The 26,555-nt window shown below is 36.1% G+C and overlaps 2 protein-coding genes across 11 annotated transcripts in view; one reads left to right on the top strand and one right to left on the bottom strand.

Annotated features, from left to right (window-relative positions):
- The first annotated feature begins 1,015 nt into the window (after positions 1-1,015).
- LOC103269636 (prolyl-tRNA synthetase associated domain-containing protein 1) lies at positions 1,016-3,023 on the top strand. The gene is made up of 2 exons (XM_008067201.1): positions 1,016-1,133; positions 2,554-3,023. The coding sequence occupies exons 1-2, from the start codon at positions 1,050-1,052 to the stop codon at positions 2,983-2,985; spliced, it is 516 nt and encodes a 171-aa protein (XP_008065392.1). The 5' UTR covers positions 1,016-1,049; the 3' UTR covers positions 2,986-3,023.
- A 2,233-nt stretch (positions 3,024-5,256) lies between these two features.
- CCDC88A (coiled-coil domain containing 88A) overlaps positions 5,257-26,555 on the bottom strand; it is a 144,429-nt gene continuing 123,130 nt past the window's right edge. For 2 of the 10 annotated variants that reach the window (XM_008067202.2, XM_008067205.2), the window contains 8 exons: positions 23,578-23,670; positions 23,224-23,438; positions 19,576-19,659; positions 18,372-18,575; positions 17,690-17,761; positions 16,309-16,389; positions 14,308-14,576; positions 12,736-14,121 (listed from right to left, as the gene is read on the bottom strand). In XM_008067202.2, the coding sequence (XP_008065393.1) occupies positions 13,129-14,121; positions 14,308-14,576; positions 16,309-16,389; positions 17,690-17,761; positions 18,372-18,575; positions 19,576-19,659; positions 23,224-23,438; positions 23,578-23,670 (2,011 nt within the window). In that variant the 3' untranslated portion in view covers positions 12,736-13,128. Of the gene's footprint in view, positions 8,519-9,029; positions 9,131-12,735; positions 14,122-14,307; positions 14,577-16,308; positions 16,390-17,689; positions 17,762-18,371; positions 18,576-19,575; positions 19,660-23,223; positions 23,439-23,577; positions 23,671-26,555 lie in introns of those variants that run through there. The other 8 variants (XM_021717152.1, XM_008067204.1, XM_008067203.2 and 5 more) reach the window with 8 other exon arrangements.

Consider the following 26,555-nt stretch of genomic DNA (forward strand, 5'->3'; position numbering starts at 1 on the left):
TCCAAGCCTGCGGGTTAGGACTTGGACACTTATTACGTCTGAAAAGACTTTCTTCTCTAGGTCCTTAATTTGCACCCCAGAAATGACCCAGACTCATTCACACTAAGGTTAAACGTCCATAGGTATATCTATGTTTTATCTGGGATTTGAGCCTTAAGCGTAATTCATAAATGAGGACCAGGAGAGGTGGCTCATGCCTGTAATCCCAGCATGTTAGGAAGGCGAGGCGGGAGAACTGCTTGAGCTCAGGAGTTCGAGACCAGTGTAGGCAACATAGTGAGACCTCGTCTCTACAAAAACAAAAAAACTTAGCCACGCGTGGTGGTGAGCACACCTGTAGTCACAGTTGCCAGGCTGAGGCGGGAGGATCACCTGAACCCAGTATGTGGAGGCTGCGGTGAGCAGTGATCATGCCACTGCACTCTGCAGGCTTGGGTTACAGAGATCCCGCCTCAAAAAAGAGGGAAAGAGCGCGCAAATAAATCCATAATTTATCACAACCCCCAACGCGGATTTCCAGGGTTCACTGAAGGGGGAGTGTTTCCCAGGAGAGCTGAAAACTCCAGGATAGGTTAAAAAACGACCACGAGGTAGCCACACCACCTCGGGAAAAGGTGATATAAAGTTCTTTCATCATATATAGATTTAGCTCTATTTTATAACAGGAATCCACACAGGCAATCATTCCTAGACGAATAACAGTGTAAGACGATAATTTACAAATTAAAGTCGAAAAGCCTTAGAACGATATAGGGATCTCGGCCCCCTCCACACTCCCTGAAAGGCACGCGGCTACGTGGCTGTGGCTGCCTAAACCCAACACGCGCTGACCCGAGGAGGGCCCCGGCAGGGCCCCGCAAGCCCGAGCACCGCGCGGGCCGGAGGCGCGCTGGGGGGCGCGCGGACCGCGTGGACCCGCCCCCGGCAGGCGCCGGCTCTGGGCTTCCGGCGCGGGCCCCGGCCGCTCACGCACTTCCGCCTCAGGCTCCGGTCCGTGCGGCTGCGGGCGTCCGCGCCGTTTCCCCGGGCGCTGCCACGACGGCAGCGGCATGGCGGGCGCGGAGTTGCGGGCGGCGCTGGAGCAACGGCTCGGTGCCCTGGCCATCCAGACCGAGGTCGTGGAGCACCCCGAGGTGAGGCCCCAGGCGCGACCCGAGACCGCCCGGCCGGAGGGGGTGAGCTCTGCCGCAGCGTCCTGCAGGCCAGGCCGCCAGGATCAGGCGTCCCTGATGCTAGTGGCGCTGGCGGAGCATTTCCCCTGGCGCGAGAGGGACCCGATAGACAGCAAGTCTCCAGACTGGGGACCAGGAGGTTTTTGCAGGAACGTTTTCCCCTCGGGAGTGGTTTGCTCACGTTCCACATTGAGAATTCGTGCATCTTGAACCGGTGTCGGGTGTTGTTCACGTTGTATGTTTAGATGAAGTAAGTTACCAAGCAGTAAACCGGCATTCAGCGCCCGCGATGTGTCAGGGACCATACCTACCGCAGGACACCAAGGTACAGTCTGGCGTCTTGCTATCTTGGTCAGGTTGATCACAAAGCTAACTCATTACACTTTTGCAGCGTGGCAGAAGTAACCACCGTGACAAAAAGTGGTTACTAAGATGTACATCCTTGTATTTTCATAAATTTTAACATGGTGTTGTGTAATGACGTGCAGACTTATTTGCAAATATTTCACGGAACCAGTGTGTAACTTGAGTGGTGCAAGGACATAGTTTACCAGGGACTCGACAGTTGATACTAAATATGATCTTCAAAGATAAAATATATTAAAAGTTAGTATTCTTTACTTTTACAAATTTTCTCTGACCGTTCTCCCTCCCAGTCGTATGCTCTCCTCCTTTACCCGTGCAGATTGCCAGCTTTTCTGATGTTGTCTATTAGTCCAGGGTCTTATTCCCTACCCACTCACCCTCGTGGTTACCTATTTGGAGAGTGGAGCTTGTCACATGATCTGGATTAATGGAATGCTAGCTAAGGCACAGGAAAGTTTGGGGCTGCTGTACACTTCCAGTACCGAACATTTAAATGTAATAAATATTCAAGACCAGCCTAGGCAACATAGTCAGACCTCATCTTTACAAAATAATTTAAAAATTAGCTGGGCGTGATGGTGTGCCCCTGTAGTCCCAGCTACTTGAGAGGCTGAGGCAGGAAGATCACTTGAGCCCAGGAGTTTAAGGCTGCTGTGAACTGGATCATGCCACTGCATTCCAGCCAGGGAGACAGAATGAGGACCACCCCACCCTACACACACCAAAAAAAAAAACCAACAACAACAAAAATAGGCTGTTTAAGAGTGTGAAGGCTTCTCCAGAACATTGTAATAGAAAACTGGCTTAAGAGAAACTGCCTGAGGTCCTAGGATGAGGAAATGTGATGGCAAAGGCTTATAAATAATTATTTGGTAATGGGCTAGAGATGGGTCTACCAGAGAAATTTAGGACAATGAGAATTTCCTAACCTTGCTGTTGTCACCCAGCAAACAAAAAACATGTGTATAACTGCATATTACCTTATTTTTAAACTTCTCATTGTGATATTTTATAGGTGTTTACAGTTGAAGAAATGATGCCTCATATTCAACATCTGAAAGGAGCACATAGTAAGAACTTATTTCTTAAAGACAAAAAGAAAAACAGCTATTGGCTGGTGACAGTTCTTCATGATAGACAAGTTAATTTAAATGAACTTGCCAAGCAGTTAGGTGTTGGGAGTGGAAATCTGCGGTTTGCTGATGAAACAGCCATGCTAGAAAAACTAAAAGTTGGTCAAGGCTGTGCCACACCCTTGGCGCTCTTCTGTGATGATGGAGATGTGAAATTTGTTCTGGATTCTGCTTTTCTGGAAGGTGGACATGAAAAGGTATACTTTCATCCAATGACCAATGCTGCAACCATGGGATTGAGGCCTGAAGACTTTCTCACATTTGTGAAGAAGACAGGACATGATCCCATAATATTAAATTTTAATAAAAATTAACTGGGCAAATGTTTAGAATAAACTTATTTCTGAAAGCTGTTTTTCTTATTTATAATTTATAAAAAGCGTGGAAAGTGATATTACTAGGTTTGGTGACAATCTAAATCACATTAGGAGGAATACAGTATTTCACCTTAAAAGAGCTCTAGAGGTACTGAGGTAGTTTTAGTCAGCTCAGATTCAGTTCATTTCTCATGACGATTACTCATTAAAGGAATACCTTCAACAATTAAGAATACTTCTAAGATTAACTAGCTTATTATATCTTTATGGTGTTTACTAGAAAAAAGCAAGTTGCAAAATGGTAGGTATAAAGTGCACAATAAAGGGGGAAAAATCAAAAGGGATATAGGAATATATTAAATTGTTGAGAACTGGCACAGTGGCTCACACTTGTGATCCCGGTGCTTTGAGAGGCTGAGGTGGGAGGAATGCTTGGGGCCAGGAGTATGAGACCAGCCTGCGCAACATAGGGAAACCCATCTCTACAAAAGAAAAAAAAATTTAGCAAGGCATGATGGTGCGTGCCTGTAGTCCTAGCTACTTGGGAGGCTGAAGTGAGAGAGCAGCTTGAGCCCAGGAGTTTGAAGTTGCAGTGAGCTATGATCATGTCACTGCACTTCAGTTTGGGCAACAGAGTAAGACCCTGTCTCTTTTTTAAAAAGAAAAAAAAATATCGACAGTGGTTCTTCTTGGGAAATGGGAATTAAGGAACAAGAATTCCCCAGCACTGTAATTAAAACAAACATGGGAGCAAGAGTAGAGACTTTCCACTACTGGGTGTTTAATTTTTTAAACTGGTTATTTTTTTCCCTAATAAAAAGCTAATTAATATTCTATAAAAAATTATTTCATGGCAGGGAACTAGCTGTCTTTCAAATGCTGTGCAATTACAAAAAATAGTTACACAATTTTATTTGGGAAAAACAACTAGAGGTGAAAGATGTGATTATTCTATTAAAATTACATTTTAAGACTGAGGTGGAAGATCGCCGCACTCCAGCCTGGGTGACAAGTGTGAGACTCCAACTCAAAAAAATAAAAATTATTTTATGCTGGTCCAAAGGTAGCGAGTTACCTCCATTTATTGTTCACAGTCAGCTACATATTGAACTCCTTGTTCTACGTTTCTCCCTTTTCACTGCCGTACTTGACAAATCTTAAAAAAAAAATTAGAATTTAGTAGTGGAATATACATTATGCCATTAAAAAGGATGTGTTTAGTCTTTGGTTCAGAGGTTAGAAATGTGAGCATACACATACAAGTTTATTTTTTCCCCTAGGCTATATCAAATTATACTCATACCCTTTCAGTGACAGCATCTACAACAGTATAAAAACCCAGGAAAATCTAAAATCATTTGTCATGTAGAAGCCAGTCAAAAACAAAACTTAACATTTTTCACTTCACTTAAACAAAATCCTTCATTAGTTGAGGATCTGACATAAGAATAATCCTCATTGTCATGACAATTCTCATTTTCCTCTATTACAATCAAATGGGATATATATATATATTTTTTTTTCCCCCCCAAAATAGAGGTAAGGTCTCACTATGCTGCCCAGGTTGGTCTTAGACTCTTGGCCTCAAGAAATCTCTAGCCCCACCCTCCCAAGGTGCCAGGATTATAGCATGCACCACTGTGCCCAGTCAGTATATTCATAAAATGTTATTTTCCTAAGCTTGATCACTCAAAAAGTAATTTCAACTGACAGAGATACTGTACTTAATTTGTACCAACTTGTATTACTAAAAGGCAAAATAAAGTTAATGGCCTAATTCTAAGGTTCCACTTTTTTTTAAAGACCTACTCTGTATTGTATCTCTAAGACAAAAGGACAATTTTAGGTTGCTCTGTGTATAAAATGAAAGTACTAATGAACAAAATCAGAAATTAAGCAACTTAAGTCTGGTCTAACTGCCCCTCTCCACATTATGGTGAAAAGGGGCCCAGAAAAACTGACTTGCCCAAGGACAAGGCCAGCTGTTGTCTTTAATATTCTGTCTCCCAAAGTCTGTTAAGTGAAAATGAGAGATTGATGTGTACAATCTATTAGATTATTTTAAAAACCAACAAAATTGACAGACTGTATTCTCTTTTCTTTCTTCCCAAACCTTTAATACTCATCCCAAAATGACTGATAGAATCAACTAGACAAGGCTATGGGTTATGTCTGGAAATAGTTCTCTAGGGCAAGGGGAAAGGAATACAAGAACATCATTTGGCTAAAATAGTATGTTGTAAGTTTTAAATGATTACTAACCACTTGTTATAAAAATCACCTCTTGGTTTTATTTTTATATCAGTTTGATAAGTGAATGTTAATCCAACTTAATTTTTGAAGGAGAAACAAAAATTAAAATGAAAAATGTTTTTTAAAAGACAAATCAGTCAAACAGTGTTTCTTGTCATGAGTTGGATGCCTGTGACTGACAACAGGTATTGCCAAGTAGTAAACATTTTGCCATTCAACTCTAAATCCCTCATTTGCATTAGTTTTAAAGGAAATATTACAGCTTTTATATTATTTGATTTGGTATTTAATAACAGTTATAAGTACAATGGTATAAACACTGAAAAAGAAAACCTTTAGTAGAAAAGAAAAAGACAATTTAAAATCAGGCTTTGTTGAAGGGTGTAATAAGTGCAACTTTATCCATAAGCATTCCTGTTAAGGCATTTTCATTGTCCAAATATCTCAACATGTACATCAAGTTTTATATTATAAAATGGGTTCCTTCCGTGTTATTCATTCAAGGCTTAAAGAAAAAAATACATCTCAGGACTTAGTGTAGCTGAAAAGAAAAACACAAAAATTCACCACTTTTCTCACAAAACGTAACTTAAAATACAAAAGTCATTTAGCATACATTATTACTCCCCGTTGTAATTTCAGATTTGGTACAGTATCTTTTTTACTTCCTGATATAAACTGTTAAGAAAGTACAGGCTGTAGTACTTCATTTGTGAGGTGGCTGCAATTCTGCAATATGCACAGTGATTTTTAAATAGGCTTTAATATTCCTTGCATGAAAGGTGCTACATACAAACCTGTTTCATGAACTCTTTGGTTACCACCAATTCAAAAACTTGGACCAAAACATTTCCACATGGCCAGATCTGAAGCACATTACTGGAGCTCCTGGCCAAAGCTATTTACCCTGTATATCGAATTCTTCAGTTTCCCTGGGGATTTAGGTGTTGATTTAGAATAGACCCAGATAATTAAAACCATGTCAGGATACAGTTAGTTTCCAGTTGGCTTTACTATTTTGTTTGGCTAAAAAAGTTTAAGGGAAAAGAGCGGCTTACTACAAAGTTTGATTCTGAAGGTATCTTAGTGAAAGTAAAATATTCGTGTGGTTATTATCTAGTCCTTACTTGAAATGGTATAAAAAAAGTGATGAGTATAATTGAGATTATTCATATTTTTGCAGTCTCAATGTGTTCCCTTGGTTGTCTAATTGTCCTTTCTCAGGGTCAGCCTACTCAGATTCAGTACGTTACAGGCTGTCTTTCAGTGTTTTCCACTTGAAGCAGTCATGTGCTTAACTCAGCAGGTTCTCTACTTTAGGATGTTAGTGTCCTGAAGAGGTCAAGCTTTAATAATATTCACCCTTATTGGGTCACCTCACACTCATTAAATTTCAGCTTTCAGAAATTGTTCTGGGATATGTCCTAGTTGTGCAAATTAGATGCTAACTAGTAAAAATCTAAGTTATCCACTTACTATACTTAGCTAAACATAATTTCTACATTTACTTTCAACTTATCCACCTAAAAATGAATTTACATTTTTTACATGCAGGTGTATCTAGACTGCCCTGATACCCATTTCCAATTTGATACTTGAATCCAGGGAGTCATGATGGAGAGAGATGTTTCAAAGTCTAGAGAATAGGTTTTAAATATTTCTGTTGTGCAATATTTGTATTTGAGTAAGAATTCTTGGTATTTACATTTACATAGCACCTTTCATTCAAGAGTTTAAAAATCGTTTAACATTACAGCATTTGGTGGTAAAACTTGAGTTAATTCGTCCAAGTTCTCTAACTTCCATTTCAATTTCGGATCAACTAAACAAGCTCTTTTTAACTGTTGGTCTTTTGGAAAGTAGACTATGAACACAACATTGCTACTGGAAAGAGAGAGAGAAAAAGAGAGTGAGAGAGACTGACTTTTCTCATGGCTACTGGGTTAGTGATGAAACACACAATTCATAAACCACACACTATAGAATATGGAATTATTCCAAAAAGTTCTTTAGAGCTGGTAATGAAAGCCTAAGAAGTATACTGTTAAAATAAAAAATAGTCAATATCCTTCTCATTTCAAACCTTAAAGATTACTCATATTTACGTTAAATAATGAATTTGCATTAATGAGTATCAATGTATTATTTTGAATTTCATAAGAAAATAAAACTGTGATATAAAATTGGAACTACTAAAAAACTGATGTTTCCCTGGGTTAACTAAATCTATTTTGTGCTTCTTCAAATGTTTAAAGGTAACAAATGCATACAAATATTGCAAAAGTACCAATAATGGTTATTAACTTTAATGTAATATTATAAAGGACAAGAACAGAAAAATTCTTATTAATAAATGATAAGCTTAATTATAAATGAGTTCATGGCAAAATGCATAACATAGTAAATTATTTACATTATTTTTGCCATAAGAAAACTTCCTAAGCAAGTCAGCTCTCAAGTTAAAAAAACAAACACACATATATAACCTAATACCAAAGAAGGGAAATGAGCTAAAACATAACAGCTTTATCTTGGGAATGCCATTTGCTGAAAACCATCTTACTAAAAAGAATTTTAGAAAAACATTAATTACCATGGATCCATATATGAATGCTTAATGTTGCTTAATGGGGAATATGGAAAGATTAATAGCACTATAAATTTTTTTATAACTCTTAAGGATTTTTCCAATTTATCTTATAAACTGAATTTCTTTTGCAGTGCAAAATAACTGGCTTTAAGGAAAAAAAGTACCAAACATGCAGTCTGCTAACGAAAAGGGGCTCTGACATGCCAAAACAATTTTCTCTGTATCTTAATATATACTACATTCCACAAAATACTACAGCATTTAATTTAGATTTACACAACTAAATATAAATGGCTAGATTTTGGCTAATACTTAGGAGAAGCATTAAGCAAACATGAATAAATTCATAAAACAAAAGATGAAAGAAGCAGATTGTTCTTGGAGTACTCCTTGAAACACTTGACCTTAAAACACTTGGTCCTTAGCGAGAGAATGTCCTTTATTCAGTAGATCTTAACAGTACAATGTATATAGTAAGTTCTAAAACCTTAAAAAAATTTGGCAGTTGACTCCAGTAGTGCTCCTTGATTCAAGGAAGGAAGGTTTGTATTTCTTGCCTGCTCTATTCACGAAGGATTGTTAAAAGTCTCCTTAAAGATTTAAAAAAATGATTCCTATAGTTGCTAGGTGTCTTGTTACTTCAGAAATAAAGGCTTCATACTGAGAAACTGAAGGATACTTTTCTCTCTGTATTTAGTTGGAAGGTAGAAAGAAGAAAGAAAATATAAGAAAAGCTTGAAGATAAGAGAGAGATAAAATACAGAGCAGCCACCATAAGAACAGCATGCACCAGATATTTCTATGGGAATGAGACAGTGACAGAAAATCAGAGACAATTTTTGAGTGGTTCTTGGCAGAACAGGCATTTTGTTTATTCTCATCAGTTATTAAGAAAATTGTGGGGAAGTTGTATTATTACTACAAAAAGACAAACTAAAAAAGGAATTCCTAGAACACTGCTCACTAGTAAAATTCAATTTAAATTAAGAAATAATTTTAAAAAATGTGTTCCCTGTGCTGACAGTAAACCTATGGCAATCAACTAATCTTGCTTTACTAGTAAGTAAAACAGAAAGTCAGTGAATTAAGCAAGCAATATTTACATCTGTTAATGCAATATGCACTTGTTCTCATACTTAATTTGGTTAGTTTGCATAAATGAGACTAATCTCATTTACATTTTAAGCAGGAAACTCACCACTTGGCCCACATGTCATGTAGTGGGGTAATAGAATTAGGAGCTTTGTTGCTCCCTAGACCTGCTTTTTGAATTTCTGCTTTCTTGTACTTTGTCCACATCTGCAGGAGAAAAGCATTTCATGTTATTTAATCAAAGATTAAGCATAATATGATTCACGAAGAAACAAAAGTACTCTCACTGAGTAGGGTAAGGAGAGGGAACCTATAACTGGGAAATTAATCTGATAGACATCTCATGCTTAAAGTCTGATATTTATTTATTTACATAATCGGGGTCTCACTCTTGCCTAGACAGGAGGGCAGTGGCATGATCACAGCTCACTGCAGGTTCAAACTCCTGGGCTCAAGCGATCCTCCCTTCTCAGCCTCCCAAGTAGCTGCGAATACAGGCACATGCCACCACACCTGGTTCATTAAAAAAATTTTTTTTAGCCGGGCTCGGTGGCTCAGCCTGTAATTCCAGCACTTTGGGAGGCTGAGGTGAGAGGATTGCCTGAGTCCACGGGTTCGAGACCCGCCTGGGCAACTTGGCAAGACCTCATCTCTACAATAAATCAAAAACTAGCCGGGCGTGGTAGCGCGCGCCTGTAGTTCCAGCTACTTGGAAGGCTGAGGCGGAAGGATCGCGGGAACCTAGCAGGCGAGGCTGCGGTGACCGGGAGCAGTCACTGCACTCCAGTCTGGGCGACAGTGAGACTCCAACTCAAAAAAAAAGAAAAAAAAATTTTTTTTGTAGAGGTCATCTTGCTATGTTGTCCAGGCTGGTCTCAAACTTCTGGGTTCAAGCAATCTTCCTACCTCAGCCTCCCAAAAGTTCTGGAATTACAGGTGTGAGCCACAGTACTTGGTCTGATTTTTATATTTTAAAGTTATACATAATATATTTCGGAAAGCTGTAACTTTAAAAAATAAAATAAAAATAAATCCTAACAATTACATTTTTCCTTCTCTTGGTGTCAGACAGACTTACTTACTATGATTATTTACTAAATAGTCACCGTATAGTTTTAAAGTAAAAATAACCTTGCATACAAAAACATCCTAAATGAATTACCTGTAGTATTCACTAAGAAAACCAGGTTGGGGCATATTTTATAGGTAGACAAATAATATACCTACTTAAACCATTTATAACTAAAATTGCTTTGGTCAAAGAGGACCCAATGCATAAAAATGTTTATAATGTCACACAAATCATATGGGTATAATTTCTAGGTCAGGAATACTGAAATCCAGTTTCATCATTTAAAAAATTAGGGTACTGAGTCTTCAAAAAGTTTTTCAAACTTTTGTGAAGCTGTAGGATTTATGGAGATGTCATAGCAGAAGTTAGTACAGCTGTTTAGCTGAGTCAGGGTTCCTTCACTTTTATCTTAAAGAAAATTAGTTTTCAAATATCGGGTATCAGCCGGGCTCGGTGGCTCAGCCTGTAATCCCGCGCCTTTGGGAGGCTGAGGTGAATGGATTGCCTGAGCCCGCAGGTTCAAGACCCGCCTGGGCAGCAAGACCTCATCTCTACAATAAATCAAAAAATCAGCCTGGCGTGGTAGCGCATGCCTGTAATTCTGGCTACTCGGAAGGCTGAGGCGGAAGGATCGCCGGAGCCAGCAGGTCGAGGCTGCAGTGGCCGGGAGCGGCCACTGCACTCCAGTCTGGGCGAAAGAGTGAGACTCCAACTCAAAAAAACAAACAAACAATCACATATCGGGTATCTACATAAGATTTCATTTACAGAACATGTTGATTTTTTGTTGTTGTTGATGTTGGGAAACACTAGTTCCATATGATTTAAAAGATTTTTTCCCACTGCTAAAAATTTGATTCCAAGTGCTATGAAAAATACATAGGTAAAAACTAGTGTTGTTTGAGGAAATTTTATGACTCCACAGCAGATGATGGTTTCCAGTGACTACACTGTATTTCCATAGAGTTCTCAGGACACATGGACACGCTATATAACTGTCTTACATGCAAAATGCATATGTTCTTTTTAAAAACATGCTGTATATATACCTATTGCCTTTGGGGAGGAAAAACTTCTTTCCTATAAGTCTAATTCCGTAAAACAATCACTTCGTTTTTAATATAATAGCAAGTGATCTTTCAATGTATTTTGAATGAATAAAGACAATATTTTAAAGTGTTTTGGACAAATTTATATCTAAAATATTGAAAGAGCTGTGAAATAATATTTGACTCAATGTGGAAAAGAAATAACACTAATTATAATATTAGTGTCACATATGGCCCCTGTCTAATCTCAGCTATGTTTACCACTGAGTTTTTAAACTAGGTTATGAAAAAAGAAAAGGGAAAATATTAGCACCAAAAATATCTGAAATGTTAGGACACTGAGTGGGCAACTATCGACAATAGAATAGAATTAGGTATTCATGCATAAAGTGTATTAGGCAGTACTAAAAAAATACAAAAATTTTCTGATTGTGTTTATTTGATTACCTGCACCAGAACCATTTTTTAAAATAGCTGTGAGAAAAAAGTGTGATTAAAGATATAAATGAAAGAGGCCTAGTCCTTGAAATGATCCTGTATAAGAGGATAGCTTAATTTACAAAGGAGACAAATTTAATTAAGCAAAGATTCTCTATAGATTTTTTCTTTGGTTCAATTAATAATAACTTAATACAATAACAACACATATCACAATTTTCTCCCCACGTAGAAAGTCATATTTCAAGGCATTCCTTCCAGGTACCAGGCTAAGTAATATCAGTAATATTTAGGTTAAATCAAAATGGCAGAAGCATTCTAGAGATAAAGCTAAGAAATACTCCTCCAGAAGTGGATCCAGATTACATTTTGTTTTTAATATTTCAGGAGTCAAAGATTCAAATTTAGCTAATTTCCTTTAAAAGTGTTATAAACACACAAAGATAATTATAAAAGCTTATGACACTAGAAACAGAGTTAAATATTTATCTTGAATGGTTTTTTTTTTTTTTTTTTAGCTAAAGAGTTTGTATTTAGTCTTAGTTCTAAAATTTGTTTACTAAAAACTTATGTATTTGTTTAAATGGCTGGCTACAAGTCCTAATTTTACACTTTAGTCCAATAGATTCATTTTTTAAAATTCTGTTTTAAGGACATATATATATAATCTAATAATAAATTAATTATAAAAGTAACAATTTTTATCACTTTGTAAACTGGCTACCCTTTTTGAACAGAAGTAAAAATACAAGTTTCCAACACATTGAGTATAATTTGGTTTATTTCTCTTTGACTCTACATTAAAAAAAAGAACTAGAAAAACTTGTGCTAACTGATTTCAAGTACATAAATCATCTTGAAGGAAAGACAGTAGTACTTGAGCACTATCAGATGAAGAAAAGTGCAGAGGAAGAAACAATACAAATGTTCCTAGCCACTGTGTAAATCACGTTTAAATTTGATGGGGTTTTCTAGGAATAATACTAAATTTATTAGCAATAGTACTTTTAATTCTGAACAATGTTTTATAAATATGGGCATTATTTAATATTTGCTATAGAAAGTGTTAAATTATTAACTATTTCTTTGAAAATAAAATAAGACAGATGGCATAATTAAATGGCAAAAGAAAATGACATCTTTTTACATCTTTTCCCTAATACTGCACATGTGCAACATAAAGTATACACTCTGTAAAGAAAAAGAAAGAAGTGAGAGGAAGGACAAGACAGAGGGAGGTGGAGGAGGAGGAAGGGAGGGAGAAAATGAACATTCTTTTTCAGAACAACAAAGCAAACATGACTTGGAAATGCCTTCTTGGTAAGAGAGCATGCAACTGTTTTAACATGCTTTTAGATATCAAAGTAACAATTTTATCAGACAACAAAAAATGTGAAAGAAGAGCATGTATGGTTAAAGTTTTCAAAGGCATGCAGAAAATGTACAATGCAATATTTCATGCAGGCTTTCATGTGGTTGCACATTCAGATTTATATACATGCTATTATGTACAGATGAACACTATGCAACATTTTTAAAATAAAAAATATAAACCTAACCAAATGGCATTTTTCAACAGCAGCTCTTCAAACCAAATTAGAGAAGCAGTGTATATCAAATAACATAAATGTATTGTGCAGTTTTGATCATACACAACCATATTCATACCAAACAGTTTGATTATCCTCAGAAACCAACAACGCAGCTTCTGTGTCATCAGGATAGAGGCATGCAGGAGTGACAAGACTATTGCTATTTACTGAAGACTGTGGGTTACTGTTCCTGGGGTTCTGATTACCAGAAAATTGTTCATTATCTTTCTGTGCAGCTTTATCCAAAGAGGCAGAAGCCTGGTCAGTTACTCTAGGGATTGGCCTGGGAGGTAACCCACTTATGTTACTAACTAATTCTGTATTCAGAGATAAAAATGGCTGAGATGAATGAGCCATAGCAAATGACGTTATGCTATTTTTTGCTGATATTCCAAATGCATCACTAGTCATATTAACAGTGGCAAAAGTTTTCTTGAAAAAATGTGGCCTCTCTGTTCTTGATTTTCTAGCCCGAGCATATAGAGACTCAGACACATCTGTAGCTAAATAATTTTGGGCACAAGAAACTACAGCATGTGTTGGACCGTGAAGTGCATGAGGGGACCACTGGCGTAAACGGTACTCACTAGATGCTGCAGTGGTGTTGCTATCAGCAGCAGCTGGTGGTGAGTCAACTGATACAGGCAGTCTACTGTCCTTGGTCAAAAAATCATGGATGCTTGTCCTTCGTGTAGTTCCTTCAGCAGTAGAGATCACACTGCTTGCACGAGGTAAAGTGGCATAAGGGTTACTATCTTTTGATTGTCGTGACAGAGAAGTTTCTTTTACTAATTTTATCTTTCCTTGAGTGCCTGGTGTAGATTTTCCTGCAGAACTAATGAAGCAGGTATCTTCAGTCTTTTGAGGACCAGGTCTCAAAAACTCAGGTTTAGATGTCCGTCTATCATAGAAGTCCCCTGGGGATTTTCCACTTACTGACCTGGCCAGACCACAGCTAACTGGCTTGTCTTTTCCCAAAAAGTCAGAAGAGACAGACAAACTTTTCATTACTTCATCTAAAAGATTCTCTTGACTTGAGGATTTTATCTGTTTAAAAAAAAAATCCAAAGCAGATTAGTGAATACATCCATATTTTTTACTTTCCTGCTATAGTAGACTATAATCAATATAAAATTGCGGGTATCTTTTAACACTCCTCAACTATTAAAAAAAAAAAAAGGTTTTAAGTTCAGTCAAAAAATTTAAATTAATGTCTCCAGAAATAAAACTAACCTGTATCGATGTAAGCTTATTGCTTTCTTCCAAAAACTGTTGTAGAGTAACAACTTCACTTCCAGGGGAACCAGTTTTGATTTTGTGATGTGCTCGACTGTCTAGTGTTTCAGGCATTTTGGGTTGAAGCACTGGGCTTGATCTGGTCTGCCTTTTCAAGTATTGGATTGGACTGCTGCCACTGCTGGACCAAGCTTCATGATCATGAAGCAGGCTAAATTCTCCACTGCTGTGGCTTTGTGGCCTGCTTTGGTTATTAACTGCACCTGCTTTTGGAGTAAATGGTTGTGTTGAGATTTCAACAATAGAAATAAGATTAGTACTCTTTGTATAAGTAAGAACATTAGTTGACTGGGTTCTTATTACATGAACAGCCAAACTTACTTTTAAGCATTATTTACAAATGCTTAGTATACCATGTTAATCTGTCATCCATCTAATAACTGTCTGCAATAGCCTGCTTCCGTATTTTGTCAAATTGACAAACACTGTAAATTCCAGAAGGGCAAAGACTTGCTTTTACCACCACACCTAAAGCCTACACAGTGCCTCAGACAAAGCAGGCACTCAATACATTTGATGAGTAAATGGTTAAATACACAAATTAGAAAGTAATACACTTTTTAAAAGTCAGGCTCAAATAATTGTAAAATACTTCACAATTTAGAATAAGAACATGATTATATGAATTTTATATTATTTCATAATGTTAAAACCAAAAACTGTTCTAAATGTAAAAAATTATATTCTAATTCTTTGCCTGTCTATAAAGTCATTACTTCTTACTTGAAGGTTTCTCTGTTCATCCTAAATAACCTTAAAATTTTTTGAAAAATTTAGCACACATATAAGGAAAGTCAAAATATATGATGAAATTACTTAGAAAATTTCAGTGAAAGTATAAAATTAAACAAGAAATGCTTTATTCTTGTCTTAATGTTTGACTCATCTGATTGTTCCTGCTGTCCGCTGTTGGTATGGTGCTAATATAGCCTAAAAAAGACTCAGTTGAGGTTGATTTGTTTTGATCAAAAACAAACTGTACAGTATATCAAGACAGAAAATGCAATTTTCCATGGTTTCCATGGTTTATAATCACAGAGAATAAAGTGCGCCATGAAAGAATGTGGCTCAAGTTATGTAGCACTGCATAGGAATATTTTCAGACTATATTTCTCTACTGGATGTAAAAACATTGTAAACTGTAAAAATGTGATTATAAAAATAAAAAAACTCCCTTAAAAATCAGATATTTTAGATAACTCCAACAAAGTCACAACATTCTGATAAAATAAAGTTACAACTCAGGCAACATAATTTTACAATCCAAAAAGTAACAGAACAAATGCATTCATTATAATCTAGCAATTCTGGACAATAGAGAACTATAACAGATTGGTTAAGCAATTCCACAATGTGAGTAGACAATGTATCTTTGAGGTATATCAGGCAAGGTTTCCAAACATTTACATAAAAACTTCATCTTGGAATGCATATTAAAATATTAAAGAAAAAAATCTTTAAATAATTTATGTGCTATATGCAATCATATAGCTCTTGTTCAACATAAGTACACATATAGTTGCTTCTCAAATTAAACATAAAATGCTCCCCCTTATTTTGTGGATAAGTTTAGCTAAAGTATTTCTAAAACATGAGAAATGTATGCTCAATGTACATGCATCACAAGAAAAATTAAGGACACTCATTTTCATATCAGAGACAAAATGTAAATGAAATAAGGACCTACAGATAATTTTGAAGTATAAAGATTACAATAAGACTTTATGTGTGAAGATGAATAACTGAAATCAAGTAACTGCTCCTGTTTTTACATTTGTATAACATTGAAATACATTTGTATTACAATGTGAAAAGTACAAAATGTCCCAAACATAGATGATTTGGATTTCATACTTTACCACAGAAACTTCATCCCATCTCCCACTTTTAAATACTGGAAATGGATGGAGTACGTGAATAAATTTACCTACAGCATACCTTTGACTTCATGGAGTGAAGCATTATTATTGCTATTGCTAGTGGATGTTCTGCCACTATCAAGGCTGGTTGGTCTCGAAGCTAAATGAAAAAATCAGGAGACAGTGTGATAAAACTTCTAGCTGATGACACTGATGATTTTACATTCTGATCACAGAATGCTTTGAGGAAGCAATCATGCATAATACTTTCACAGGCTGAGCATGCCCACAGAGTTGAATCTTACATATTAGAAAGCAAAGATATTTCCAGATAGTTCATTAAGACACTTTAGAATAGAATACCTCTGAAACAACAGTTGAGATTCAAAGAAAAGAGAATAAAGTACATATTTAGATTTGAAAATAATATCTGGATGGATACACCAGGAGTGTTTTAGTTGCATAGAAACAAAATGCTAATGATTAGTCACTTTCAACAGATAAGACAAGGAACTCTACACATTGCAGAGATGCCACAAAGAGAGGGAATATAAGCATCTGTACAGTTAATGTCCTCTATTCCTAGTCATAAAGGGAAACAACTGTACAGTTAACACGGCCTTATGCTAATTGTTAAAATCCTGCTGACATTTAAAATTCCTTTAACATGTTATTCATTTTTTGCTAATAATTTTATTTGGTAAGGTATAATTTTCCAAACAGAAATTTAAAAATCTGAAATATTCAACACTGCAAAGAATTTGATTTCTTAAAATTCATCCTTTAAAATAAACATTTTAACCCGGGCTCGGTGGCTCAGGCTGTAATCCTGTGCCTTTGGGAGGCTGGGGTGAGTGGATTGCCTGAGCCCGCGGGTTCAAGACCCACCTAGGCAACTTGGCGAGACCTCATCTCTACAATAAATCAAAAATCAGCCGAGTGTGGTAGCGCGTGCATGTAATTCCGGCTACTCTGAAGGCTAAGGCGGAAGGATCACCAGAGCCCAGCAGGTCGAGGCTGCGGTGGCCAGGAGCGGCCACTGCACTCCAGTCTGGGCGACAGAGTGAGACTCCAACTCAAAAAATAAACAAACAAATAAATAAACAAACATTTTAATATTTTAAATATATATTTTATATTGGCATTTTAAACCAATTAAAAAAATGTAACTCTTAAAACTTTATCCCTATACACAAATGGTAACAAAATTACCTTTGAGGATTGTGTAGGCACACTTTATAAATGACCTTACCTAAAACAGAGAATATTTAGATGAAGCAATAATCTTAAAAGCAGCAAAAGAGAGTATTAGGTTTGAAGAAATGGTAGAGGTAACTATGAGATGTAGGATAGAGAAAACATGCTTGCTGGCAATGCTACATTCACCTATTCAATGCAAGAGTCTTAGCATTCCCATTCTGTATTTAGCATGTACTGTCTAAATAAACTTCATATCTTACCATGAACTCTTGATCCCGTACTAGAATCATCACTAATACCTTGTGGACTTATGTCTTCAAAGGATGTAGCATCTACATAAAATAGCAAAATGGATATAAAAATATTTTTGTAACCAAAAAGATCCATTATAAAGTTTTATTTATGCAGAATATGGAAATTATTTTTCAGTCATGTACTATACATCTCGATTTAACATATTCTATAGACTCAACAAGAAACTGGAACTAGATGTAAGAAATCGAGTATCTCTGATGAGAGTTGACTTGCTTAAGGAAAATACCAGAAGCAATGAAACAACCTCTCCGGTGACCCTGCAAAGCAAAGCTAGAGCCGGGATTGCTCTATCGTAGTTCTGTTGAAAGTTGCAGTGCTTGTAGTTTGTTTTTTTTTTTTTTTTAAACACCTATCACTCCTTCCTTTTTCCTCTTGTTACCTGGTTTACTTCTCCTTTTCTTGTTAGTTCATTAGCTGTTTATTATGAAAAAAGGCCAAGGAAAGATTTTAATTACATACTGTTTTAAATTTTTGAAATGATTTGAAAATTCCCCTAAATCAAATACATATCATGTTTTGATAATCATTTCAGGTTGCTGCTTTTTTAAAAAGGACACAGGAGAAAGTGAAATCAAAATTCCTGCTGCCAAGAATTACACCACAGTGCAAATAGCAGACAGCCTATACCTTTATTATTAACCAACTGCTTGGATCTGAAGCCTCCAGCAGAGTTGACAGTTGAAAAGTTGATGGCTGTAGTAGAGAAGGCCATAGCTCCCAATTCTTTTCTCCTTTTACCCGTTGAAATATCATCAGGAACCTCCAAATTCTCAGTACTACCTGTCCACTGTCCTCCTGCTAGGACCATGGACTGCACCAGGTCATTCATGGCTGGGATGCAAATGAAAGCAAATGAATCAGCATGGTTAATGTATTTGCTCTTTTTTCTGTCTTGTATTATAAATGATCTGGTTTTTGTCTATGAATTAATGCAAATGAACATCAAAAACTATAACCACACGGTCATTTGAATTATGACATGCATTCAGCTGAATGAAATGAGTAAGCCAAAGGCTGATACATTTCAGTAATACTTTTACCCCACCTCCACCCCCTTTAAAAGAGAGAAAGGAATTTTACTATGTACAACTGTCATGCTTTTGTGCAGTGATGTGCAATTTAATTAGAAGCCTTCACAATGTGGTTTTGTGGTGACAAAAATGGAATGAATAAAGGTAAGATGGAGAGCAGTTCTTATATAGCATCATTATTGAAAATGAGAGTCCTTGGTCAGAGCAGGTTACTGAAGAAATTACTCAATTTATGACTCAAATAAGTATACCATTCAATAAAAACCTGAAAGAGATGACATCCAAAGTGACAGACATTTAATGTGATTATGTAACTACCCATTGTACTTTAAAAAAAAAAAGGAAAATCCATAATGCTATTACATAAAGAATGACAAACATTCCCAAGGATTCAGGCCATTTTATTTATTTATTTATTTATTTAACCTGGTTCATTAAGGAAGTAAATTTCTAATGCTAAAGGTTTTGTTATATTTTTCTTAAGTTAATGTCTTTGGGAAAAAATCTATATAGCATATAAAATTAAGGGTATTTTTCTGCCAACTTTTAAAAAGCACTGGAAATTTAGAAGTATATCACATGTATGTCTAAACATATGCATGTATATGTATCAGTGGACATACATATAATGCAAAGTCAGTGCCAGTTTTAAAAAATATCCTTCCAGTTCCTTGTATTAGAGGAAGACTGCACTTTGCAAAATAAGGAAATTGGCACAGTCCAAAGAAAGGTTAGTGAAAAATTAGTAATGAAAGCCAGTGTAGTCATTTGAAAGAAGCTGAACTGTCATAAAGTCTTACACATGGAACGACGGTAGCAGGCCTTCATTTTGTCTTTATCCTTCGGTCTGTTCCTCAAAAAGGGCAGTCTTTTCAGTGCAACCACTTTAATGTCAGAGCATGAGGAAAAACAGAAACAGGGAAATGAAAGAAAAAAGGGAGAAGAACAGATGGGAGTTAAATGTTGAAATTAAGGACAGAAATGAATGTTTTGAGTTTCAGCTATGTATGCTATATTAAAGCTATTATTCTCATGCTGCTGAGTGATAATGAAATATGAAATATGTACTTTGATACTTTAAAATACTTGGAAAAGCACTGAAGACAATGATGAGGAACATATACTTTAAAAGCTATAGTCCTTTAAAAGCAGGAACTGGTTAGAATTACTTATGAAGGAATCAATTTTCCTAGATAAATTATAGAGGTAAGCCTTCAAAATTAAGGCTATTAGTGGTTAACAGAGTGTACATGATGAAAATGTACAAGGTTTTTCAAGCCTTTAGTTTCTTTAACTTTTTAAATAACAAGGCTTTACTCTGGAAAATAAATAATTTCTGAAAAATGCACATTCTACCAGAGTATTTTAGCAACATACAGCAACAAAAATTAGGGTGCCCAGGGTATGTTTAAAATTATCTTTAAAAAAAAACTTTTATAATTAGCTGGGTGTGGTGGCACATGCCTGCTGTCCTAGCTACTTGGAAGGCTGAGGCGGAAGGATCACCTGAGCCCAGCAGGTCAAGGCTGCGGTGGCTATGAGAGTGCCACTGCACTCCAGCCTGGGCGACAGTGTAAGACTCTGACTCAAGGGGGAAAAAAAAAAGTATGTCATATAGGGGTTTCTCCTGCAGCAATAGACCAACTCAGTAGACAACACCTGTTGCAATGATTTCTTGGATTAAACTTGCATTGTTTAGCAGCACCATGGAAATAAACATTCTGTCGACTAAAGTCTTCATAAAGATGAATAAGCAATTATATATTAAGTTCATTTTACAAAAGTTGATTGGGGGAAAAAGGGGGAAAGCGTAATTTGACAGTAGTAACAAGTGTTAGCACTAAGCTCTGATAAAGCTAAAAAAATAAGAAGGCACCCCAAAGCAGGCAAAAATGAGAGAAAAATATGTGTAACATTTATAGATATTCTGAAGGGCATTTTAGGTGATCTTAATTTTGTGAATAAAAGTTAGGATTATCACTCAAATATAGGAATCATTGGAACAAAAAAGTTCAATTGACTTATTAGCCATTCTTAAGTTATATTTTTGCCAGATTTAAATATAAAAATGATTATACTTTTTGAAAATGCAATTTAGGAATCAGGAAACAACTTGCATAAAGACTTCAAAACATATTATACACAGTCTTAATAACTATGCTTTCTCAGGGTTTGCCATCATCTTGTAAATAATCAAAGCTCTTATGACAAAATGAAAAGTATCATTCATTGAATACAGTGCAAAGGACATACAACATTTTAATTTGTTTGATTGCTATTAGGAACTATCATGATTCATTTCAGCTTTTAGTCTGACCTGTTTCTTTACAAAGTTGGTAAACACAGTTGTTTTTAATGATTACAAAGAAATGAACTGAAAGCAATATAAAAATGGACACTTAGCTAAAACAAAGTTGAGTGGTTGTAGCATGCACATGTTGTTTTGTTTAGATACTTTTTTTTCTTTTTCTGTTTTTATGCAATGAATTTGTAGGTATGTAATGGTCATTTCCCAAAGCATACTAAAATTAAGGGAACATTAGTATTGTTGGATTTGGAGTTTATTTTTAAAATTCTAAAACTGAACAACTGTAAGAATCCTTCTGATTCTTATTCTGGATGTTTAGCAAAGAATATGAAGAATGACAGATTAATACTTAGACAAGATGACCCCCAAAAGACTGACGTGCCTTTCTTGTGTATGCTCTTGTATCTGAGTTGAAATAGCTTCTTTTAATTAAAAAATTTAAGTATAACCGTTACCATTTCTCATTTAATAAGATGTCAGGTATTTCATATTTAAAAGTAACAAACAAAATTAACTTACTGCCATCCTTCAAGGAAAATTTGATGATCTCTCTAAAACAATAACTACTGAAAGGTTTTATGTAGATTTATTTGATGGATAAGACCAGACAGCAAAAGATTCAGGATAACAATAATCTTATGAAGGGATACAAAACTACTCTGCTTTCTTGAGATTAAACTATATACCTACATATATGAGTGCATGTGTACAGTGTTTTTTCGTCGCTTACCTATGGATTCTAGCTTTTAGGCTGTTATACTTGCATTCTGAAATATATCCCATAACGTCTAACATCCTACACCTTAAAATACTGTCTTTTCAGAGATAATTCACCTGAGGCCAAAACACTGTGTATGGCACTGAGTGCTTTGAGAGTTGCGCATGTGGAGACTCAACACCTAGGGGATGAAGCAGCTGCCATTTACCTGCTATATATTTCAAAAAAAATGGTGTGTGCATATGTTAATTTAGTGATACTGTGATAACGTGAGAAGATTCAAAGTATCCTATTAACATATTTTGTAGGAACATTGATAGTAGTCAAATTCTTGGACATCTCCAAAAAATATTCTTTCTTTCTTTTGAATACATTTATTTACAGCTTTTACTTTGTTCTTGATGTTTAACTAAGCATACTAGTAATGACAAAAAAAGGCTATGGGGATGGGCACAGGGGGTCATGCCTGCAATTCCAGCATTTTGGGAGGCTTAGGCAGGAGGCCTACGTGAGCCCAGGAATTCAAGACCAGCCTAGGCAATATAGCGAGCCCTCATCCCTACAAAAAAATGTTTTAAAAATTAGTTGGGCGTAATGATGCACATTCATAGCCCCAGCTACTTGGGAGGCTGAGGCAGGAGGCTCGCTTGAGTCTAAGAGTTCAAGGCTGTGATGCCATGATCATGTCACTACACTTCCTCTAGATGGCACAGTGAGACCTCCAACTCAAAAAAATAAAACTAAATTAAAAGGCTATGAATTGTATAGAGTATATAATAATGTAACACTTCTAACTTGGTAAAAAAAATTAAATCACAAGTTTATCACATAAACTTATATTTTCTCACCTCTTTATTTTAATTGATCCTTTACCAAGCAATTCCTCAATAATTTTCTTAACCTTTAGTTATTTCTAAATCACTGAATAACACCTCTTCAAATTCATAGCTATTTTTCTTTGCTTTCCCCAATGTAACTTTGCTCCAATTTGACACCAAAGTATATGACCAGACACCTTATTATAAAATTCCCTATTATTCTGATAATAATTCAGGTAATAATGAAAATGAAATCTCATACATATTTCTCACTTGCTTCTCACAATCACTCTGTGAAGTATGAAACAAAGGTAAAATGCTTGCCCATATTAACAGACTGGCAAGTGGCAGAGGTATACTAGCTCGTATTTCAATGTTCTTTCTGCAATATTTTACTTCTCTGCCTAAATGATGGTATTTCTGTATATACCTGAAGAAATACTGTGGTTGTGCACCACTGCAATATGCAATTAATTTTATAATCATACGGAATTAAAAAGAAATGCCATTCATTAGACGATACCCCAAAGGACTGTTGAAGCTTTTCAAAATCTTTAAAAAGGATTCTAAATCAATACTATGATAAAAGGGTTTTTGCACTCACTGCTGCTTTTCTTGGTCCCCAAGGTCTGGCCATCTTCTAAAGAGTTTGAACCTACTGAAGAACTATCTTGACTGTCTTGATGGGGGAGCTGAAGAAATCCTTCACTGGAATCTGAGCGGGTAGGTGTTAACGTTAAAGATTTCTGACGTTCCCGGTTAATATCTTTCTTAGACTTTATCAATTTTCTCATTTTCAGAGTAATCCAGTTGCCTCTCCTAACAGAATTTAAAAAATTCTTATCAGTCTAAAATTCAAATTATAAATCTTTCACAGAATTAGAAGTCTTTACAATATTAGAAATACTGTAACATAACTTCTTCAAAATAAAAATTCACAAAATTTGGTTAATGGTACCTTCTAGGAGGAGATGGGTCATAAAATTTGTACTGATCCATAATTTTCTCTTCTAATTTCTCCTTCTGACGCCTTAATTCATTTAGCTTATCACTATAAAAATAAAAATAGCCTTTTAGAACATGCATTTTTGTACAGCAATGAATGATATTATCTTGTGACTATGATCTAACTTCTCTCCAAAACCTAAGCAAATACAGATACCATGGTTTTAGGTATTTTTCCATGTTTCTCCTTTTCTTTAAATTTACAACTTTCTTAAATGCAGGAATACAAGATTTAGTTTCAATTCTTCAAAAGGATTTATTTCTTTGAAAAAATATTTCATATAATCTCATCACATAAATAAACTCAACATTTTTATAGCTATTAAACAAACATTATATCAAAACTGATTATTTCCTTATTCTTGGAAGAATCTTTATCTCAAACCATTTTTGGAATGAAGAAGGGTAACTTTCAACAATTTATGTAAGCAAAAAATAAAAATGTTTGATATTTAGTTTTCTTACAATTATAGACAAAATAAATAATCTTGCAACCACATCTTCATGAATATAAATTTTTTTCTTTCTGGCAGAATTATTTAGGCTTAATTTATTTGTAAATAATTATTTCCTGTCTCTAGTAATGCATAAGTATATTAGTTTCACCAGATCTTACTCTCATTTTTATGCGGTTGGAGGTATTTATTGTATAGAGAAATATAAAAGATCATTAAAGTAATCTCTCTAAAAAAATTGCAATGCTAAACAACAGTATTTACTCAGGAAGCATTAGTGATTATGTGTACAATAAGGAAGGCATGAGATGTATATAAAGATGAGTATTAAGTAGCTCTGTATATAATACAGTAGGACAGAGAAAACACATATATAAATGACTATTATAATACAAGGCAGTAGCAGTACCAAAATAAAGTACTGTGGAAGTAGAACAGAAACTTTTTATAAAAGGGAAAATATATCCATTTTGGATGACCAAAAAACTCCTCATGAAGAAAAAGGCCATTATTAAATAGGCCTGAAAGGAAAGAGAAGGCCAGGTGCAGTGGCTCACGCCCATAATCCCAGCACTTTGGGAGGCGGAGGCGAGAGGACTGCCTGAGCTCAAGGGTGTGAAACCTCATCTATACAATAAATTAAAAAATTAACCGTGCATTGTGGCACATGCCTATAGTTCCTATATAGCCTATACTTGGAAGGCTGAGGCGGAAGAATCATCTAAGCCCAGTAGATCGAAGCTACAGTGGCCATGAGCATGGCACTGCCCTCCAGTCTGGGCAACAGAGTGAGACTCCAACTCAAAAAAAAAAAAGGAAATGCTAAAGTAATTTAGTTTGAATATAGGCTGAGGGAAAGGAGTGAGGGAGTCTTGGGTTTAGATTTTGCTCAGTAAATCAGATGTCTTAAAAGTTTCATTACAAAGTGATATATAATCTTTGTTTAAAGTACCTTAACCCAATGATGGGATAGGATATATTAGAAAGATGGAAGGTGTAAAGCAACATTCAGGAGGCGCTAATGAGGTAGTCCAGTTGAGAGAGAAGGCTAAATTAGAGTGGTGAGAACTGGGAGGAACTGGTTTGAGAGACTCTATAGGATTGCTTGTGAATAGATGCTGCCAACAGTCATAACCCAGCACAAATAGCAAATGGCCTATACTTTTATTATTATTATTATTTGAGTTGGAGTCTCACTCTGTTGCCCAGGTTGGAGTGCAGTGGCATGCTCATGGTCACTGCAGCCTTGACCTGCTGGGCTCAGGCGATCCTTCCACCTCAGCCTTTCAAGTAGCCAGAACTACAGGCATGCACCACCACAGCCAGTTAATTTTTTGATTTATTGTAGAGAGGAGGTCTTAAACCCATGAGCTCAGGCAATACTCTCACCTCGGCCTTCCAAAGAGCTGGGATTATAGACTTGAGCCACCACGCCTGGCCTATACCTTTATTATTAACCAACTGCATAGATGTGAAGCCTACAGAAGAGCTGACAGTTGAAAAGTTGATAGCTGTAATAGAGAAGATCACAGCTCCCAATTCCAATTCTTTTTTTTTTTCCTTTTTTGAGTCGGAGTCTCACTCTGTTGCCCAGGCTGGAGTGCAGTGGCACGCTCACAGCCACCGCAGCCTCGACCTGCTGGGCTCAGGCAATCCTTCCTCCTCAGTCTTCCAAGTAGTTGGAACTACAGGCATGTGCCACAGTGCCTGGCTAATTTTTTGACTTATTATAGAGATGAGGGCTTACCAAGTTGCCCAGGCTGGTCTTGAACCCCTAGACTCAGGCAATCCTCTTGCCTTGGCTTCCCAAAGTGCTGGGAGTAGAGGCTTGAGTCACTGCACCCAGCCTAGCTCCCAATTCTTTTCTACTCTTTACCCTTTGAAATAGCATTAGGAATCTCCAAATTCTCAGTACTACCTGTCCACTGCCATTCCTGTTAGGATCATGTGATAAAGACATTCAGCTAGAAATGTCTGACATTGGAAGTCAACTTGACAGACAATAATCACTGACAAGATGGAAAACGTACTAGTCACAAAGGGTCATAATACTCAGACAACAGAACTTTGAATAATGTCTTGCTTAAGGGACAGGAAACTCAAATGCCAAGAGCTTTAAATATACTCAATGCTTCTTAACCTAAAATACCTCTTATGGCAGAGAGTAAAGATGAAAGAATTAAAGGTGTGATCCAAAATGGCCAGCTATAAATGTGAAATTTCTTTGAGGTTTTGCATTCATTTTAAAAGTTTATGCAAACTCTGCCTTTTGTTCCATGATACACCGGTGTATTAATATAGAAATAATGTTCCCTGCCAAAAATTTTGTAATAAGATTGATGCTTCAGAAAAATGTATGATGTATCCTTATTTCACATGTGTCTTGGCTTACCATTATGCACATCAGGATTGAAAGTTACAGACACATTATTTCATGTACCCCTTGGATAATCTGGGAAGTAGGTATTGTTATCTC

Source organism: Carlito syrichta, unplaced genomic scaffold (assembly GCF_000164805.1).
Source record: "Carlito syrichta isolate Samal-C Ts95f unplaced genomic scaffold, Tarsius_syrichta-2.0.1 Scaffold309408, whole genome shotgun sequence".
In the NCBI taxonomy this organism is placed as follows: Eukaryota; Metazoa; Chordata; class Mammalia; order Primates; family Tarsiidae; genus Carlito; species Carlito syrichta.

Bases quoted from the DNA above. Each gene is read 5' to 3' on its own strand.
- LOC103269636 (XM_008067201.1), top strand. From the start codon at position 1,050: ATGGCGGGCGCGGAGTTGCGGGCGGCGCTGGAGCAACGGCTCGGTGCC. The intron at 1,134-2,553 runs GTGAGGCCCCAG...GATATTTTATAG, and splicing joins AGGTCGTGGAGCACCCCGAG to GTGTTTACAGTTGAAGAAAT.